Source organism: Protomyctophum bolini, assembly GCF_963924005.1.
Source record: "Protomyctophum bolini genome assembly, chromosome: 12".
Taxonomy (NCBI): domain Eukaryota; kingdom Metazoa; phylum Chordata; class Actinopteri; order Myctophiformes; family Myctophidae; genus Protomyctophum; species Protomyctophum bolini.
This window is the reverse complement of record NC_137873.1, coordinates 12,921,908-12,940,522: the sequence shown is the minus strand read 5'-3', so window position 1 is coordinate 12,940,522 and position 18,615 is coordinate 12,921,908. Positions and strand designations below refer to the sequence as shown.

The 18,615-nt window shown below is 42.0% G+C and overlaps 2 protein-coding genes across 4 annotated transcripts in view; both read right to left on the bottom strand.

Annotated features, from left to right (window-relative positions):
• The window catches only part of zfyve9a (zinc finger, FYVE domain containing 9a), a 56,298-nt gene extending 45,554 nt beyond the window's left edge, over window positions 1-10,744 (bottom strand). For all 3 annotated transcript variants that reach the window (XM_080778650.1, XM_080778651.1, XM_080778652.1), the window contains exons 1-2: window positions 10,463-10,744; window positions 16-125 (exon numbers count right to left, since the gene is read on the bottom strand). The gene's annotated coding sequence lies outside the window, so the exon portion shown is untranslated. The remainder of the gene's footprint in view (window positions 1-15; window positions 126-10,462) is intronic.
• Window positions 10,745-11,663: 919 nt separating this feature from the next.
• On the bottom strand, window positions 11,664-18,034 carry LOC308325771 (transcription factor BTF3 homolog 4-like). The gene is made up of 6 exons (XM_080778455.1): window positions 17,906-18,034; window positions 17,140-17,195; window positions 14,485-14,598; window positions 13,246-13,447; window positions 12,631-12,690; window positions 11,664-12,105 (listed from the first exon to the last, which is right to left on the bottom strand). The coding sequence occupies exons 2-6, from the start codon at window positions 17,191-17,193 to the stop codon at window positions 12,059-12,061; spliced, it is 477 nt and encodes a 158-aa protein (XP_080634581.1). The 5' UTR covers window positions 17,194-17,195; window positions 17,906-18,034; the 3' UTR covers window positions 11,664-12,058.
• Between the last annotated feature and the right edge of the window lie 581 nt (window positions 18,035-18,615).

The window sequence follows — 18,615 nt, the reverse complement described above, 5'->3', positions numbered from 1 at the left end:
TTAATTGTTCCTCACCTGCGCAGAGCAGAGGTCCTCCTCGGTCCCGGGTGGCAGCGCTGTGCCCTCTGCAGGTTTCTGTGTCGGCCTTCAGTTCATCCAGTCTGGCACGCTCCCCGCGCCCACACCTGAGACAAAGCGGGGGATAACGACACCATTCACTAGAACACAGAACAGCCCTTCTTCTCACTGGCTTTCTCAGATGTAACTAGAAAAAGTGCCCTTCTGGGCACAGATCTCCACCAGGAGGATAGGAGTGTGTGTGATGTTTGGCAAAATGTTTAGGAGTAATGTAAACATGTTTTTTTGTTCGCAACAATTTTCTTCATTTTGTTGAGGAAATGCAGAGCCAGATCACTCATAGCATCTCTGAGGATCGCAGAACAACACTCCTGAAAACTTTGGAAGGCAATCTTAGCCAATCGGTGTAGAATCTGAGAAATCCAACAGACTCGTCTTGATCAAATGATTACAGAAATCATGTGATTTGCGTGAGATTTGGATGAAATCTGTGCGACATGGTAGCGCTATAACCGGCAGATGTGGAGGGATGTTTTTCCATGTGCGCATACATAAGTTGTATACAGATCGATGCAGTTATAGGTAAAAACAGGAATTTCCCTGTTATAGCGCCACCGTGAGGCTAATTTTGAGAAAAGATTTGTGGCATGTCGTCCTCTGCCTAGTGGAAATGTGCATGTATAATTTCACAGAAATTGCACACAGTGTTTGTGATTTGTGGCATTTTGATCGAAACGGACCAATCATGTGAGCTTTGGAAGCCCATCTTAGCCAATCAAGATGGCAGATCCGTGTTGATCACATGACTATGGAGATGTGATTAACACGATCGGTATACCGAATTGTGTGATGTATGGATAAAATGTGTACGAGTAATCTACATAAATGTGTTTTGCCTAAATCGGCCTCAACGGTGCCGGAGATTAGCTGGTAACGGACAGATGGAAGGACGGACACACGCACACACACACACGGACGGAGTGCAAAACATACTCTCTCCCCATGCCTTCGGCCTGGTGGAGACAATAAGCCAGTGTGTCCGTCCATTGTCCACATAGCTCAGTGGCCTTGTGGTTAGAATACCCTGAGATGGGGGGTGGGTTGAGGGTTCGATCCCTGGCCCAGTCATATCAAAGGATATAAAGATGGTACCCAATGCCTCCCTGCTTGGCACTCAGCATCAATGTTTGTTGGTGCTTTCCAGGGTGTGTAGTTGTACATCCAGCTGCTTCACGCAAAGTAAACAGGAGATAGGTTCCTGAATTATCGGCCACATGGCTCGAGAGCCCTTGGTTTTCACCCTGATACTTACTTACAGTAGTATAAGCAGTGATAACCTCAGTGTTCATTTAACTCTGAGAGTGAGTGTACAAAATCTACAAATGGAACCAAATGGAGTTGGACCTGTGGTTCCATTTGTACGCACTCTTTACAAAGTTACAAATGGTTAAATTAACACTTTCAGTCTATAATGTTAATATTTTCACAAACAAACATTTGCCAGGGGGCGAGTTCGGAATGTGCTTTAATGTGTCTTTCATTTCAGCAATGTGAGAGCATACACTTTGTCTCTCAAAAGTCTGCTTCTGATAAAGACATATTGTTGCATTGTAGAATTAAGCCAATTTTAGAGAATGTGGCCCAATAATAATACTGTGACATAGACATACTGCACCAGTATCGATATTTGGTCCCTAAATATTGTTTGTTAAAACCTAGCCTACCGCCCTGCACTGCAGAATGATGAACTACACCGACTGCACCAAGCGATCGCGACTGAACACAAGGCAAACATCTCGACTTCAGTGCCACTCACGTAAGGACAAGATCAATCATGGTGGAGCAGAGTGGGGGCTTTGGTAGGACAGGTACAGAGTCGACACATTTTCCACTTGGTTTAAGATGCAAGCTCTGGCCACGCCGTCAGCACAGCGCAGCGAAGACAGCGAACAGATGGCAGATGCTCCAACACACAGGCAGTGACATCAGCCACGCCCCCCAAAAAAGCGTGACATATCAGAGACCCCTGTCGGCACGGGAGCCAAATTCCACAGTCGAGTACAAAGCAGTAGTACAGTAGAAAATGAGGGTCTTGCCCTCAAGTGTATTTCAGGGAAAATAAATACGAGGCCGAATGAATGAAAAGTTACAACCTCAAGACAGCATGAACCTCATTCTCTCCTCGTGCCAAAGTAGAACATAAATAATAGAGCAGTGCAGTAAACTAAACAGCAGCCAGTCATTTTGCAGCAGATAACAACAGACCTTGGAGAGGACACAGTATGGAACACAAACATTCCAACACATGTCTGTTTAACACTTGATGAAAAGCCCAGGCCCCAGAGGGATTTATCATGCCAAGTTGTTTTAAAGAAAGCATCAATATATCATGTGGTGGATAGCTTCATCCAAACAAAGAAACTCACATGGGTCCAGTGTAGGCCTGTCACAATTATTATATAATCACCTAATCGCAATTATTTGAGATGATCACAATTACTTTTGCATAATCGTCAATCGTTTCCATGTTGATAATTTATTTTTCAATATGAAATAGCATATCTACATACTTACAACATGTCACTTTGTAACGCGTGAACTTACAGATCATCTATTTCTGCCATTTTGTTAAAAATAATTTGGAAATATTTACATTTATTTGTCATATCTGCCCTGTGCAATTTGTGACTACGAAGCCTAAAGGCAAATGGGACATTCCAATCTTCAATGCAGAAAAACACTATTCATTTGTTAATCGCAATTATTTGTTTGACAATTAATCGTCAAATTAAAGGGCCACCTTTTGCAAACAGATCTTATTTTAATGATGTTTAGGAAACACTTCTTGTTTCTTTTTCCTGGGATTTGTGCGTGTATGTGCTTTTAGATATTTTAGTCATGATGCCATGTTCATGACCAGAATTTGTCATGAAAATGTGGTGGCACTCGATCAGCATCAAGGGTTGGATGGTGGGTAAGTCCCTGCGACATACAACTAGCGTCACTAGCTCACGCTACAGAAACAAGAGATAGGCTCCTGCCCTATGGGTCTCATGGCTCGGCAAGGCTCACTTATATTATATATTACATTTGTAATCGTGACAGGCTGACAGCCCTACCCCAGTGTGCATGGACATAATTTATTTAGTGGCATGATGTATGCCACTGAGCCAATACTGTGCCATTCATTGGTAACTTACAGTACAACCACACCGCTTTCGTGGGATCGTTTCTAGTGCCAAAACATATCTGTAGCCTAGTTATCTGCTAAGGCAGACCCCATGATGCGCTGAGAGTGACACAAGGGATGTGTACATGAATGAAATGCTACCACACACACATGCACAATACCTTACCTTTAACCCAAACCCAACACCAACCTGGGTATTTCCCTAACTGTAAGCCATCTTTCTTAACAAAAAAAAACCCAGACCATTCTTAGACCCCCCCCCCCCCCACACACACACAGTCACACACACACACACACACACACACACACACACACACACACACACACACACACAGTATACATACTTACTTCCTGGGGTGAGTGGGGGGGAAACCATTAGAATTGGGCCTTAGGATGACTGAGCCTTTTCATTCAGCGAGCAAAAGTAAAAATACTAAGCACTTTGTAATCTAATCTGGTTAAAGTTAATTAGGTCCACCTGATCTAATCCTTAAACATGGAACATGTACACCAGGCAGCCAGGGAGTCAGTGGAACTCATCTGACATGAAGAACTACTAGCATTTGTTTCTTAAGTATAAGTACCAATACTGCTATATCAAAATATACTTGCACTAAAGTACCAAAAGTAAAAGTCTCATTGCGCAGAATGTCCCATTTCACAAGTTTTAAATTGTATAAAAATCTTTTTAAGATAGTAGAACAGTACAAGCTCACAATACGTCACAACGTCAGCTTGTAGATCTGCTATTTTAAACTAGCCAAAGTATAGTGCTGAAGTGTATGTGTTGTTGTTTTCAAAATCTACAAAGTAACTAGTAACTAAAGTTTTCAAATAATAAGTAATAAGTAAAAAATAATACAATATTTGCCTATATGGTGTAATACGTATTGAATATTGGAGATACTCCAGACTAGTTCAGCAACATTGCACAGTGCTTGAGACAGTACGTGACATGTACTTAGTTACTTTCCACCACTGACCTCAACCCTTGCTTCAGTAAATCTCCTCTCCTTGAGGTGAAAACCAATTGCAGTTAATGTATGTTTGGTGGTGTGGCAGTCCACAGCATGACACAAATGTTTTGTATTTGTACCCATCATCACATCGCTGGCTCTATAGGAGCAGTCATCATCAGCCACATGAGTAGTGTGGTGGTGTTTACCTGCACAAACACACATGCCCTCACTGTTTGTTATAGTAGACGGGGGGGGTTCTGGGCTACCAAAACAAACTACCAAAATTCTGGTGTGAAACACACCAGAGAGCGAGAGAGAGAGAGAGAGAGAGAGAGAGAGAGAGAGATGCCAGAACTGCCATGCCTGCATGAAGAAGTACCGGACCCGTCCGACTCCTCACTCAACTTTAAATAATTTCCCCCTAACACTCACCGCGACTCCTCAGACCCCAGCTCGCACAGCGTGAGAAGGAAACAAACCAACACCACCGACATGAGGACAGGAGTCACTCCCTAATTAAGATTTAATTGCTCACTGCAGAGGTGCTGAATAATGCATCTTTCGTCAAAGTGAAGTGGTTGTATTTTTAGACGTGTAAACTCAGGATGAGGCTCAAAAGAGGTGTGTGTGTGTGTGTGTGACTGTGTGTGTGTGTGTGTGTGTGTGTGTGTGTGTGTGTGTGTGTGTGTGTGTGTGTGTGACGCAACATCTGTCTGTCACTGTCACAGACGTATACATTTGAAAATGCAGGAAGGGCACCATCTGTGACGGTTTGTTAAAAGGTTTCACAATGTCTAGAAAGGCTTCTGTACAAGTACAACCTCATCCATCCTGATGGATGAGGAGGATCAAATAGCAAGAAGACATCCAATGACTGGTCGAAATACATTAATGATTGATTAAATGCAATTCAATTAAATGTAGAATGTAGGGATACTATTTATTTTATATTCATAATCGTTAATTGAAACTCGTTGAATTAATCATTAAGGAAATGTCTGCTGCCTGTGTTACCCACCCATCAGCAATTATCAATACAATTGTTGTGTTTTCTATATGAAAGGTTTATTTTTAATATTTGTATATGCGCAAATGCAGTATAAATGAGGGGAATCACACATCATAGGCTATATAGACTACCCTGCCACACAATGGATAGAAATGATAAAATAAACAATTGTAAAATAAACAGTGTAGGTCTAAATGAAAAATATTAAACCTATAGGCTTATGTGTTTAGCACATAGTAGCCCAACTAATCAAAATAAATACAAACTAAAAGATTATAATTAGATTATATTAATTATATTATTAATCGATCAGAAGTGTAATTTTCATCCCTAGTAGCATGGCCTAAATTAAAACCAAGATTATTCTGACTGTGCGTGCATGTACAGCATGTATCGCTGCTAATAACATGCATGACTCGAGGAAGCACGCTACATTTAAGAGCATCCGCACACCACTCGTGGCTTTAAAAACTAAGTTAGCTTAATGTCAGAGGTCCTTACAAAGGCCATCAAATATGAATTAATCCCAGCTGGTCTACTACCGTTTAAAGTGTATCAACATACTGTTGACTACAGGAGACAAATGGAACATGATTAAATGGACAGACGCTGAGGGCAATTACTGCACATACAGACTTGAAGCCTGTTCAAATAGTAACATTAAATGGGAAATGAGAGCCGAACCATTGATTAATTTTCATGCTGGACTTAAGCTAACTGGACGTCTCCATTCATTCACCACAACCAGAAATAGACTTCAATGGAGTAGCCACTAGCCAGACATGGTAATGAAATGGTTCAACGCTGCGCTAATATGATAACCATGCCTGGCTGGATACGGAGGAATGGCAATGAAACTGAATGAAGCAATATTAACTACTTGAAGGGAATACCGGATGACTCGCCCCGGTGCTTGCCCGTTTTTCCTCCCGGAATTGTCACCAGTGAGGGGGATAACTTTGTAATATGCTATTGGCTGTTTGTAATCTTTTTGGAAAAATATAAAAAGATACTCCTGTAGAAAGGCTATATTATTTTACTTATATTGACCCTATAAACAATTTAGTATTATTTAGTATATGTAAGGTTTTGCACACTCAAATGGTACCTCGTCAGATAATCCCCACATTGCCTACAACAACTTCTGTGAACAGACTTCAATGTAGTAGCTTTTCATAAATTATATTTGTACTTTGCAGGCTGTCTGTGTCATGAAAGTTTATAGTTAGAGAAATTCAAAGTCCAGCCGTGAAATATCCATTTAAGCCCAATTTTAACCTATAACCTCAACATGCACTACCACTCATTGTGAGCTTATAGATGGATACGCTATTTTTTTTAAATCTTTGAATCTTCTTTACAAAAAACGTGCAATTTCCACCAATATGGACAAATGTGTCCATGGCAGTTTTTTTATTTTGTCTTTTTACACATCATTATAATGTTCTTATTTTGATCATAAGACCCACTTACTGAATGCCAAGTCTCTTTCAGAATATGTGACACTTCTTTACTATGACACGATGACATCCAACTAGTACTAGTGGTTCTCAAAACTTTTGAGAGTGTACATGGAACCACTGGAACCTTGTCCATTTGAACACTCTCTGAGTTACAGACCTGTTATGGTAACGTACTGTTTCACAACCTGGTTGCAGACTACTTTAAAACCCATAGAATCACTTTACAAACAGATATTACAAACACTTGACCAAAACCCAACCCAACCATTACCACCATTGGCACATGGTATTTTATATATTATATATATATTTAATTTTGACAGATTTAAACATTTTGCAGATGCTCGTCTCACTTTTAAGATCTTAAATGGACTTGCACCTCCACCACTGAAACAGTTCATAGGTCGAACGGACAGTGGTGACAGAGCAACAAGGGCAACTACCAGAGGGGACTGGGCAACTACCAGAGGGGACTGGGCAACTACCAGAGGGGACTGTGAAGTACTCTGTTAGAGCCTCCCATCACTGGAACAGTCTCCCTACAGAAGTAAGAGAGAAATCCAATTAGTTGACCTTCAAATTCAACCTGAAGAGGTGGCTAAAAACAAATAAAATCTGTAATTACGAGTAACCACTCTGTGGTTGTTCTGTCTCCTGTACAATGTTTATATTTATCCTGTATTGTATTGTATTGTATTGCAATGTGTTTTTGTATGGATAGTTTTATCATCATTTTTAAGAGCCTGCTCAGGGACTACAGATTACAGATAAATTAACTTCTGGCTAACTCTGGCCCATTTACATGGATGTGAAAACTGACGTGTTGATTAATGAGCATTGTCCCTGTAAAATAAATAAATAAATGGTCATTCAGGTCAGTCTTTATGTGTTTCTGGTAATATTATTGTACACTCATTTTGTCTGTGGCAAAAATTGAATTCTGGCGAAAATATCCATCACAACTTGCCAACATGACGATGACCCCTGACAAGAATGAGAGACGCCAGGTTGAAAGTGGTGTCCTGAGTCCTCTCCGAGCGAGCAGCCGTCTCCCGGACTAACTTCCTGTTATTTTTCTCCTGTGCTCCAGAATATTGTCCGCTCCAGTAACAGGGTGGACACAGGAAACCACACATGATTACTTCCTCCTCTCCCTTTAAAAAATGAACTGACTGACATCACTTCTTAACAATCTAAAAAGAAATGCATGACTGACTGGATGACATTGTATTATGTAACCTTTTACGCCCTCACTGGGAATGCAACTGTCTGGGAGCAAGACTGGAAGTTACCTAATGCCCTATACTCTTCCCTAGAAGGCTTATACTGTAGACTGGAAGTTACTCTTCCCTAGAAGGCTTATACTGTAGGCTGCATTATACATGTCAGAGGAACAACTGCTGTGCTGGCGATTAAAAAGGAACTAAAGAATCTCAAAGGTAAAAGAATAACAGGCCGCCACAAGTTAATATCCTCTAGAGAAATAGCAGGTCACGGTTGCTTTGGTGCTTAAAAAGCGATAATTTTCCTGACATGCAAGAAGGGGGGCGGGGGGGATAAAAAAGGTTTAAATCCACAGAGATTTGAAGCCAAGAAAGCTAAATAGAGTGGTCATCATTCTGTCACACAAAGCAGTTCTCAGGCTCCCTGCTTCACAGCGAGACGTCAGAAGATATTATGGGATTCTTTCTCTGCCTCATGTTTTGATCTACTACATCCAAACGACGAGAGACAAGAAAACAGCAAAAGCCACGCTGCCAGGCCCCATCAGGGAAAACAGGCGTAATACTTTCTGAAGGCATACGCTAACCTACATCTTTGAAGTCTGGGATACTGTTGTAGACATAATTTTAGCAAGAGCTACAGGCATTACTACCATGGACGCCTGTTGGATCGGGCTACAAGTCTTTCTGTTGGCTTTGAAAGCTACTTTCAGAGGCACTTTAATATCAACTTCTGTTGCCATTATGTAAGAAACTTGGTCATGATATAGCATCATCTGAATGCTTCACTGTCTTGTTATTATTCATGGCAGAGATATATCAAACAGGCTCTCGAACTGAATGAGGGAATATGTGTGAAATAACTAATATAAGAATTCAGAAGATTCCTTCATCATAATCATATGTTATTGATAATCGCATCAAATATAATAAACACTAAATCGTTCTTTGACCGGGGTCCGTCAGGTGTTTGAACTTGAACGCCCCACATCTTTGCTGTAAATAGCAGATCTCCAAGCTCAGAGCCTGCAGTAGTAGATCTACTGTTTTTGGCAACGGTTTGCTTATTAAGAGGTATGACATGCCCACAATAGGGACTCTACGTGGTTACCTAGTGTACCCGATCTACTATGAAAATGAATTGTGATATGCTATACGTGTGGTCATTGGGCCGGGCCCAGAATTCCATGGGGGCTGCCCTGCAAAGAGGACAGGGCCAGTGCACCACCACAGTCCATGGCTGAGTCAGAGCTTCCGACTGTTATGTCAATAGTTATCTGTTTGTCAATAAGTTGAATGTCATTGTGGGCTGAGGAAAGAAATGGCACTTTAGTTTAGAATCCCCCTGTCCTGCAAAGGTCTTTACATTCTGCTGCCTAAAGTGACTTTAAACTCCTTATGACCTGGCACTTCAGAAAGCACTAAAGCCAGACCCGGTTACTTCATAAATCTAAGTTTGAGTTTTAAGTAAAGGCCTGTGGCCTAAATGATTAGGTGTGGCATAACATGAAGCAATAAGAGCTAGGCTATACATTGAAAAACGCATCCGAAAATAAAATCGTTGCCTGGGTACTGGGTAGATTCTTGGATTATGCAAACACAATAGCAGCTGTCTGTGTGCTTCTGTATACTATGATCAAAGGTAGTACGGTCATCGGATTCAGAAGTAGACTGGAAAGCAACGGCTGCCTCCATTAGTGTAGATGCATGGTAGACTCCAACACAGATCAGAGATCATGTATTTATTTTGTTTTGCTCCAAGTTGGGAGTAGCAGCACCACACAGATGGTGTCGTTAATGTTAGCTGCTAGCTTGACTGATCCGCCAAGTCAATATTTCCCCCAAATCACACCAGAGCGGTCGCGAGCAAGTTTCCCAAAATTGTTTTTTTTTTAAAAGAGATAAAAGTCGGGTGCCGTCTCACGGGCAACAATGTAACGGGGCAGACACGAGCGCCGCTGATCGTATCCAAGTAACACTTTTGTTACAGAGACAGACACTGGATACAATGTAGCCGCTAGCAGCAGCAGCAGTGCTGCAGGCGCTCCCTGGCCGATGAGCAGTGGCTGACTCGCGGCCAGTCACACCGCCACAGACCCGCCGATCATCACAATCACACCCAGACACTGTTCGTGTCACTTGCCGAAAATAACTACTATCTACAAGCTACAAGCTATAGCAATTCGTCGCGATGCGACTGTAGATCTGTTCTGTTCTTGGCGAGAGAAGAGACACCGTTATACGCTTTTCATTCGACTTTTCCCAGTTTGTTTCCCCATTTTAAATGACCATTGATGCTGGCCATCTCCGATACATAGTGTTTTCTACTGGATATGATGTAACAATAATAACATATGTAAACTATTGTAATAATCCAAATGCCCCCCGTAGAGCATGCAGAATCACCATTCTATCCATAATATTCAATTACATATACACAGAGACAGATAACCAACACCTGCTGCTATCGTATCATTCATGGCCATGGGGGTCGATCAACCCTCAATTTATTATTCACAGCTTGCAATGGCGGTGTAATAACAGTGCAATGATATGATATGGCCATGTCACGATATAAACCAATCCAAGCGCTCACTCACCGGAGGAATCCTCATCTTTACGCGCGGTGCCACCGCCAAACACCTCCGTCGGTATCCGTCATGATGGTGATGTGTTGCCTCCTTAATCCCGAGCACTCAAACAATCGCCTTTGGATGCTATTTCCGAGTACCGTCCGTCGCCCCCGTGTAAACAACCTAGCACCCACCTGCCTAGCGGCTATCCACCTAGGCTAGCTACCACGTTCAGAGAGTACAGTGGGGATAAAGTAAAGAATGCTGTCCAGTCTGTTGGCGGAGTTAGTGCGACGGGACTCCGCGTTCCCTCCCCCAAGGTTTATTATGGACAGGAAAAAAATAAGGCAGCGCATAGAACCCATGGCCCGGGAGGGCGTTGTCGCGCTGCGATTGGCTCGTTTTAGTTGTCAGGGCAACTGCTATACAGAAACACAGCGAATCAAGCCGCTGCCGTCCCTCTGGGCCATGGGATGATGTAGGCACACTTGGGGGGGGGGGGGGGATTGGAAACCGCCAGGCTACTTCCAGCCACCGCAGAAAAGACAAGACACACCAGGCAAGTGTCTTAAAGGCGGCGCGAGCATCACTGCGTCTATAGTTACAAGTTACAACACCGCGGAGTGAGGCAAAATGGCATTTATGATATTTAGTTTAATTACCCGACTATGAATAACCTTGTCTCCTTGCGCGGTAGCTCGTCGTAGTGAATGACAGCGATGCAGCAAATGACCACGCGAGAACACGTCACCGATAGCGATCAATTCAAACGGGATTAGTGTTACGTAACGGTTCAGAGCGAAGACCTCTGTTAAAGACGTGATCATCTATGAATTCTACCCAGTCTGATGCTGCTGCTGCTCGGTGAACTGTACCAGGGAAGGGATTCCCCAGTGGCTTTGTCTTCTTGTGTGCTAATCAATGTTTATTACATTTATAAAATCACAGATTTAAGGCCTAATCCCACTTAACCATGACAGAGTGGAGTCCCTTTATTGGGAAATGGCCAATTGTTCCAAAATCGTAATCTTTCCAAAATATTGTCAGTCCTATTTTTTTAAATAGCTGATCTACAATCACAACACATTGCAATCACAACGCATTGCAATGTGAGGTGATGTGAACTTGAAGATCGGTTATTTTCAAATGGCCAAAGTATAAATAATACTCATAGAAAGATACATATTACTTAAACCAAATCACACTGTTAATAAATTCACAAACACCATTCTATGGTATGTGAGAAAATTCAATCACCTTTTATTTGTATTATTAATAAACATAACATATTAAATACTAGTAACATTTAACAGCGCTGGGTTCAAACCACTTAGAAAGCATTTCCAAGGCAATTGTGGTCCTCAGAATGACAAGAGCTGCACATAATATCCTGCTCATTCGGAATATGATGACAGCCTAATTAAATGAAGACAAAAGTTCTATATTTGATATACTGTTATCTGTGTGCTGTTTGTTTTGGGTATACACTGAAGTGGTTGACGTCTCCAGAGGTGAGGCAATGCACTTCAACAACAACCATTTCCCATGACAGGAAAAACAAAACCCGGCCTTTTGTAAGCCCACGAGTGGTGAAAATGTTTTGCAGCGGCGCTCAACGCATCATCAGTTGGCTTCGTTCTTAGAAGCTTCGTCGAAGTTCTCCACAAGATCTGTGACATGGAAAAAAATACATTTATTGTAAAATCAGATCACCCCCCCGGTCCAACGCAAAGCAACTCTTGACAGTTGTGGAGCTTGACAGCCATCAATCTCCACAAGCAGGCCTGACTCCCATACATTATGCTCCTTTAGTGAGATTAACAACTCTTGCTCGACTCTGGCACATTTGCACATGGACTACTGGAATGTACACTACGAAACCATGATGCTCAGTTAGGATAGATAAATTGTATATTGACTCATTACAGTCATTACAGTTCATAGACTGTACATGTATCATCCATATACCCACAGCTGTAGGCAGGCTGACACCATCAGTATTGTATTCACTGTCAACAGCAATAGACGTTATGTTCAAAATTACTGATGGAAAAATGTGCATTATACTTTTATTGCTAGAAAACTCTAAAGCCTATTCCTTACGTTTATGTTTTAGTTTTTACGAATCCATCAAACGTGTACAAAGTGTACAATCAGGAACATAATGATAAATCATGTTCTGTGTGATCATCTACCTGGAACATCATCATCGTCGTCCTCAGCCTTATCCTCCTTGATCGTTTTGATGTCCATTGCTGACAATGAAAAAAAAGAATTAGCTTTAGTTAAATACACTCAAACAAATGTCCTCGATAGTATACTATTTGTACTACCATTTGTTTTAATGTGTGCATTTCTAAACGGATGATATGATTATAATAGTGTATTGTTTTCTACCCTCGCTGTGGAACAGATGAACAAAGGAGACAATTAAAGACCGTCAGCCTGGCATGCAAATTATGGATGTGTCATATGCAAAAAAAGAGGGGAAAAAAAGATAAAATATCTACAAGCTTAGCTCAAAAGCATTTCATCAAGCTGGCAGATCAGCCTTTCTTGCAATAGAGCTTAAGTTGTTCAACATACATTTGAGACACCCATAAATTATTTCTGTAATTCAGCGACTTATATGACTTCACCTATAAAAACGGTCACAATTTCCATGAGTTTAGAATGTGCCCCAGCTTCCAGAACCATTTCTCTCAAAATTCTGTGATGACACAAAAATTCCATTACCAGCTGGAACCCTGATGGTCTATGTGTGTGTGTGTGTGTGTGTGTGTGTGTGTTCCATTTGTGTGTCTGCCTACGTTGCCTAGGAAAGTGTTCTGCCAGTTTGCGCAGGCTGGTGAGGCTGTCGGCTCCTAGCTGGCTGAGGATGCCAGGCAGCATCTCAGTCAGCTGCTTGGTCTCAGCGTGGCCCGTGATGGCGAAGGTGTTGGCAGACAGAGAGGCCTGAACCTTGGGGTTGTTGAAGTGGATCACTGTGCCGTCGTCCTTTATCATGTTCACCTGGGGAAGGAGATCAATGTCGCCGTTTAGACTTAGCCTCTCATAGCCAGCCCTCATCTGCCTTTGCAATCAGATTCGTGGGACGAGACTAATATCCACAAAGTGATATTAGTAGGCAATCGCTACGCAAGGCTAGTTTAGACTAGAGGCTACGGGGTAAAAAACTCCCATCGGAAGTACAGCTGTCTCATCTAGAGAAAGGGTTCCCAAACCTTTCAGGCAGCGACCCCCCCCCCAATTAATATAATCCATTTTTATCCATTTATCCATGGATAAATATTGTGAAAATAGCCGAACTACAAACTCGCAACTCCTCACACTGTGAAGGGTACAGAGAGAGCTATGATAAAGTGGGTTGAATGATTAACGGCATCATTAAAAGTAACCTGGTTTTCCTGTGAGTAAAGGAGCTTATTCTCTAACAGGCTGAGCGAAGCATCAGTGATTCTACTTGGTTAGAGTACAAGCACTTCCAATTAAGTCATCGTTGCCGTCAGGCTGATACCGTCCTCTTATCTCCATATTATAACTTTGTTTTTTTCTGTTAAATGAATGGCCTACTTGATCATACTAGTGTCGCCAAAAGCATCAAAAGTAGCAGATATGCAAACTCGAAACATGCTACTTTTGCCATTTTTTTAAATTTGAATCCTGAAAAGTAACAGTTTGACATATGAAGTAAGGTTTCCACACGACAGAGACGTCATATGAAAAGACAGGATCTTTGTTTAATACGCATTTCATATGTCCACGACTATAAAGTTGTTTACTACTGCCTTCTATACTTATTTGACTATGGTCCCACAGGGCTCTGTACTTGATCCGCTACTTTTTCCCCCGCCTACTGTACCAAATCTCTTCACCGAATATAGCAAATCTTCAAGCTTTCGTTAATATAACGTATCATATAGCGAGCAAATTATATCAATGTAACCCATCATATTGTTAGATGATTACTTTTTCTTTTTGTGTGGCCCAAAACTAAAACATGACCAGGTTTCTCACAATGAGATCTGTTCTACAGATCGTGTCTTTACCTCTTCTATTCCTGCAATGTTGTTCACCGACAGTTTCTTCAATGACCCTTGGAGTTTCTTGTCGTCAGCTGTTGCCGTCTTGTGAACCACCTTTTTCTTCCTACGAGCTGTTCCCTAAGGATGGATGGAACAGACAGTCACATTAGTGCTGGGAGAGCACAAATGCAAGAAGACAGATGGATGACAGGCAAAAACAGGCAAAACCCATGTAAAGGCCTGGGCCGTGGCTCAGCGGTCCAGGCACCTTGGCCGGCAGTCCAAGTCTGGCAGTGTGCTGCAGGTTCGACTCCCGATCCCAATGGCCTTTACCTACTGTCTGTCCCTCTATAAAAAATATAAAATAAAGGCGAAAGCAGCAAAAAACCCATAACGCCACCCCCCCTTTCCAAGTGCTCACAGCGCTTTACAATGGTTCATTCATTTGGAGGTGAAGCGGCGAACAGTCAACGCCAGCGTCCTCACTTCCCACACCAATGGTGGCGAGCTCACACCGACCAACTCATTGGAGGCAATGTAGGGTTCAGTGTCTTGCCCAAGGACACTTCGACATATGGACAGGAGGAGCCGAGATTCGAGCCGCCGACCCAGGAATCATTGGACGACCTGCTCTACCTCCTGAGCCACAGCCGCCCAGTTTTAGCATAATCAGTATACACACAACGTCCATCATAATGAGACCACAGATGGTCGTGTCAGGTCCTGTATCAGCTCTTATTATCTGCTATGGAAAATTACACCAGCCACTGTTAAGTTTGTTTTTCGTGGTGGGTTATTTCTGTGGGGACATACAGAAAAATTATTTTTTTGCCATTATTCACACCAGTGAATGCTTCCGCATTCATACACATACATACTGTAGAGTGTAGACAGTGACGACTCCGTGGGGGCGGCGGGGCTCGAGCCCCCATGATGAATTAGACCTGAATATATAGGCCTACAGTATATTCGCTTAATCGGTTCGTCCCGTTTGTACCGCACCAGGTCGTGCCGTGCCCGTTCGTGCTCGTCTTTGCATTGACTTTGTATGTAATCGCGCAGCTCTAACCATCCATAGCGGAAGGGGAGGAGGGGCACCCCCATGGCGATTATAAAAACATTTAGGCCTGGGCTATACGTACTCAATCTTTAATAAAACGGATATTTTCGTACTCCGTTGTCGTATGGGCAGGGGCCCATATGACAAAGATATCTGTGTCCACACATACAACCCAAAACGATCATTTTTGACTCCAACAAGCATGCCATGCCAGTAGGTGGCGATAAGAAATATGTACATTTACTCAAGTACTATAGAAGACGTGCTTACTGCTTACAATGCACAGTAAAATATTGTGGTACTTTTACTTTACTTTCCATTTTTGTTTCTTCAACTCCACTAAAATTACAGCATTTGATAGCTTTAGTACTTGTTACTTTGCAGATTTTATTATTAGTACAAAACCTACAGTAACCACATAAGTCCGATCTACAATGTGACTTGTTATGAGCATGCATGTGGATCTATTTTCTGAAATTTTCCCAAACTCCCACCCCCCATACTCCATCACCACCCCACCTCCCAAACCACATGACACCCAACTCTGTCAGAATACCCCACTCTGTCATTTTGATTATAGCTATTTTGGAAAACGCTTGACAATTTTAAATGTTAAAAGCAACAAAACGAACATGCGCGACTAGGGAGGTGACGTCATACTTCCTCAAAAACTCCGTTTTGCATGACTACACAGCTCCACCATCCGGATCTTTTCGAAAATCTCCACTTATTTATCCGTTGCCAAAAACCTCCGTTTGAGTGGCCGAAAACGCCGTTTGCGTCTGGCTGAAAGGCCCAAACGCACATAGAAATGTGCGTTTCAAAAAACACCCAGAGTCGTGTAGCTGTACTCTTAGTCTCTGCATACAGAAATATGAACAATGCTTGGGGCAAGAGCTCATCATCATGAAATCATGTATATGGTGCCATCTAGTGGGTGAATGGGTTAATTGCCTGCCCAGTCCAAAAAAAGGGCTAACTATCACAAGCCACTGTTGAAAGGGGTCATGCTCTCAGGCTATAAAAGGAATGCTGAGGTCAGGAGGAAAACCTGCTGCGTTACGTCAAACTCCTTTTAACCGAGCAAGAATTGAAAAAACAATAAGGCTAATTTTAGAGTATCAGCGACAATCAAACCAAAATGTAGAACTGCTGTCATAACTTGAACAGCCATGTATTACTGTAAAATAATCAGGTTCTTAGCATAAGGGCCTCTATAAACCTGTTGATCAAGCCCCCACATGTTGTTACTGGTTGGCAGTGGTGGAAAGTACTGTACTTGAGTGCAACTTTGACTTTACACAAGTATATTTAATACAAGTTTGAATATTGTACTTTTTACTCAACTAGGATTATTTTTAATATTAGGTTACTAGTTACTTTGCAGAATTAGATTATTATTAATACAAAACTATACATTATTTACCAAATAAGCCAAAGTATATACTACTACAGCAAATTAAGTACTTTTGCTGCAAGTATATTTTGATGCCATTACCAACACCTCTGTAAATTCTGTACTTTTGAACACAGGCCCGTTATTTGCAACAGATTTATAGTATTCGTTTTAGCGGCATTTAGTTAACATTGTGGTTGGTTAAGAGGTTGTGTTGCTGTACCTTTCCACCTATCCGAACTTGGGCCTGGAGTTTGGCGAGCTTCTCCTGGTTCATGGCTGTGTGGGGAAGAGAAGTGATGGGATTATTAGTATTAGTTACTCAGCTGCTAAATGGCCTTCTGTCTGTCTGTCTCTCTCTCTCTCACACACACACAGCTCTCCACAAACAGCTGACTGGCTGAATTAAATCTTCAGGGAGACAAGTCACATGTGTAGCTTACTGGCCAAATTATCATCAACACAACGTTTAGAGGCTATCACAATCACAAAAGAGGACTTCCAAGTTGTTTTAACATCTACAACACATAACATGAAACGCTAGCAGACTGCTAATGAGCTAAGCATTGAGCTTAGCCCATATACATTGAGACTGAGTTTTGCTCGCTGTTACTTGCCATACTGATAGTACTAGCAATCCATTAAGTGTCAACAGTGTCCTTTTAGTTACAGACAAATAATGATGACAACAGAGGTTTAAAACCCATAGGGTACTCACATTTCTAACTCTGCTCGGGTCAGCTAAAGTTGCTATTAAAGTACGGGGCTAGCTTCACGATAGCATTTTGGCTAAAGTGAGGCAGCAAACTAGCAAAACCAACCACCAGCTCTCGTAGCAGATAGCCAGCCACACACACCTAATGTAATGCTAGTTAGTTAGCCACCATACCACCTAACGTTCTTAACGTCTAAATGCGTCTAAAGCCCATACATGATAATTAGAAATAAAACGATCGATAAGTATTGAAGACATGAATGTTTGTTTTTACCTGAGATGATCAGTGCTGTATGAGCAGCAGAAAGGTTCTTCTCACACACACTGGGGGGGTTGTTAGTTAGTTAGCACTGCAGGCAGCTGGAGCAACACGCGGTGTGTGCTTAATCTGTGACGTCATGCGGACGTGTGGAGCGTACGAAGGCCACAAGGGGGCGACAAAAACTTGCGCACACAATTCAATTCGATTTTGATTGATTGATTGAAATATTTATTTGCAGAATTACAGTACATTTCAAGCACAACTTAATACAAAAACTGTTAACTGTGAGTGAACGACACCATAACATAAAGCATTACACTTGTTTACAAGATCGAGTCCACCGTTTTCAATTCATCATAATATTTAGAGACGTACAAATATACACTTAAGCAAAAACAGGAAATCATCATAAAGAAGGTAAAAAGGGGGAAAACATACAGTGAGGGGGAAAAGGGGGTGGGGGGGGATTCAGATTTTACAGGGGCCAGTTTCGAATTTCAGCCGTCGGTAGGTGCCCTTTGAGAGCGGTTTTGAAGGAGTCAAGGGATTCACTTGTCTTAATGACAGATGGTAGGGCGTTCCACATTTCTGTGGCATAGGTGCGAAATAAATGTAGTTTGTGCCGAATCTGGGTTGCAGATGGTTTGTTGAACTCCCTCTGGTGTTGTGGGTGTGGACTTTATTGACATTAAGGAAGTATTTAGGTACATGGGTAGTGGTGT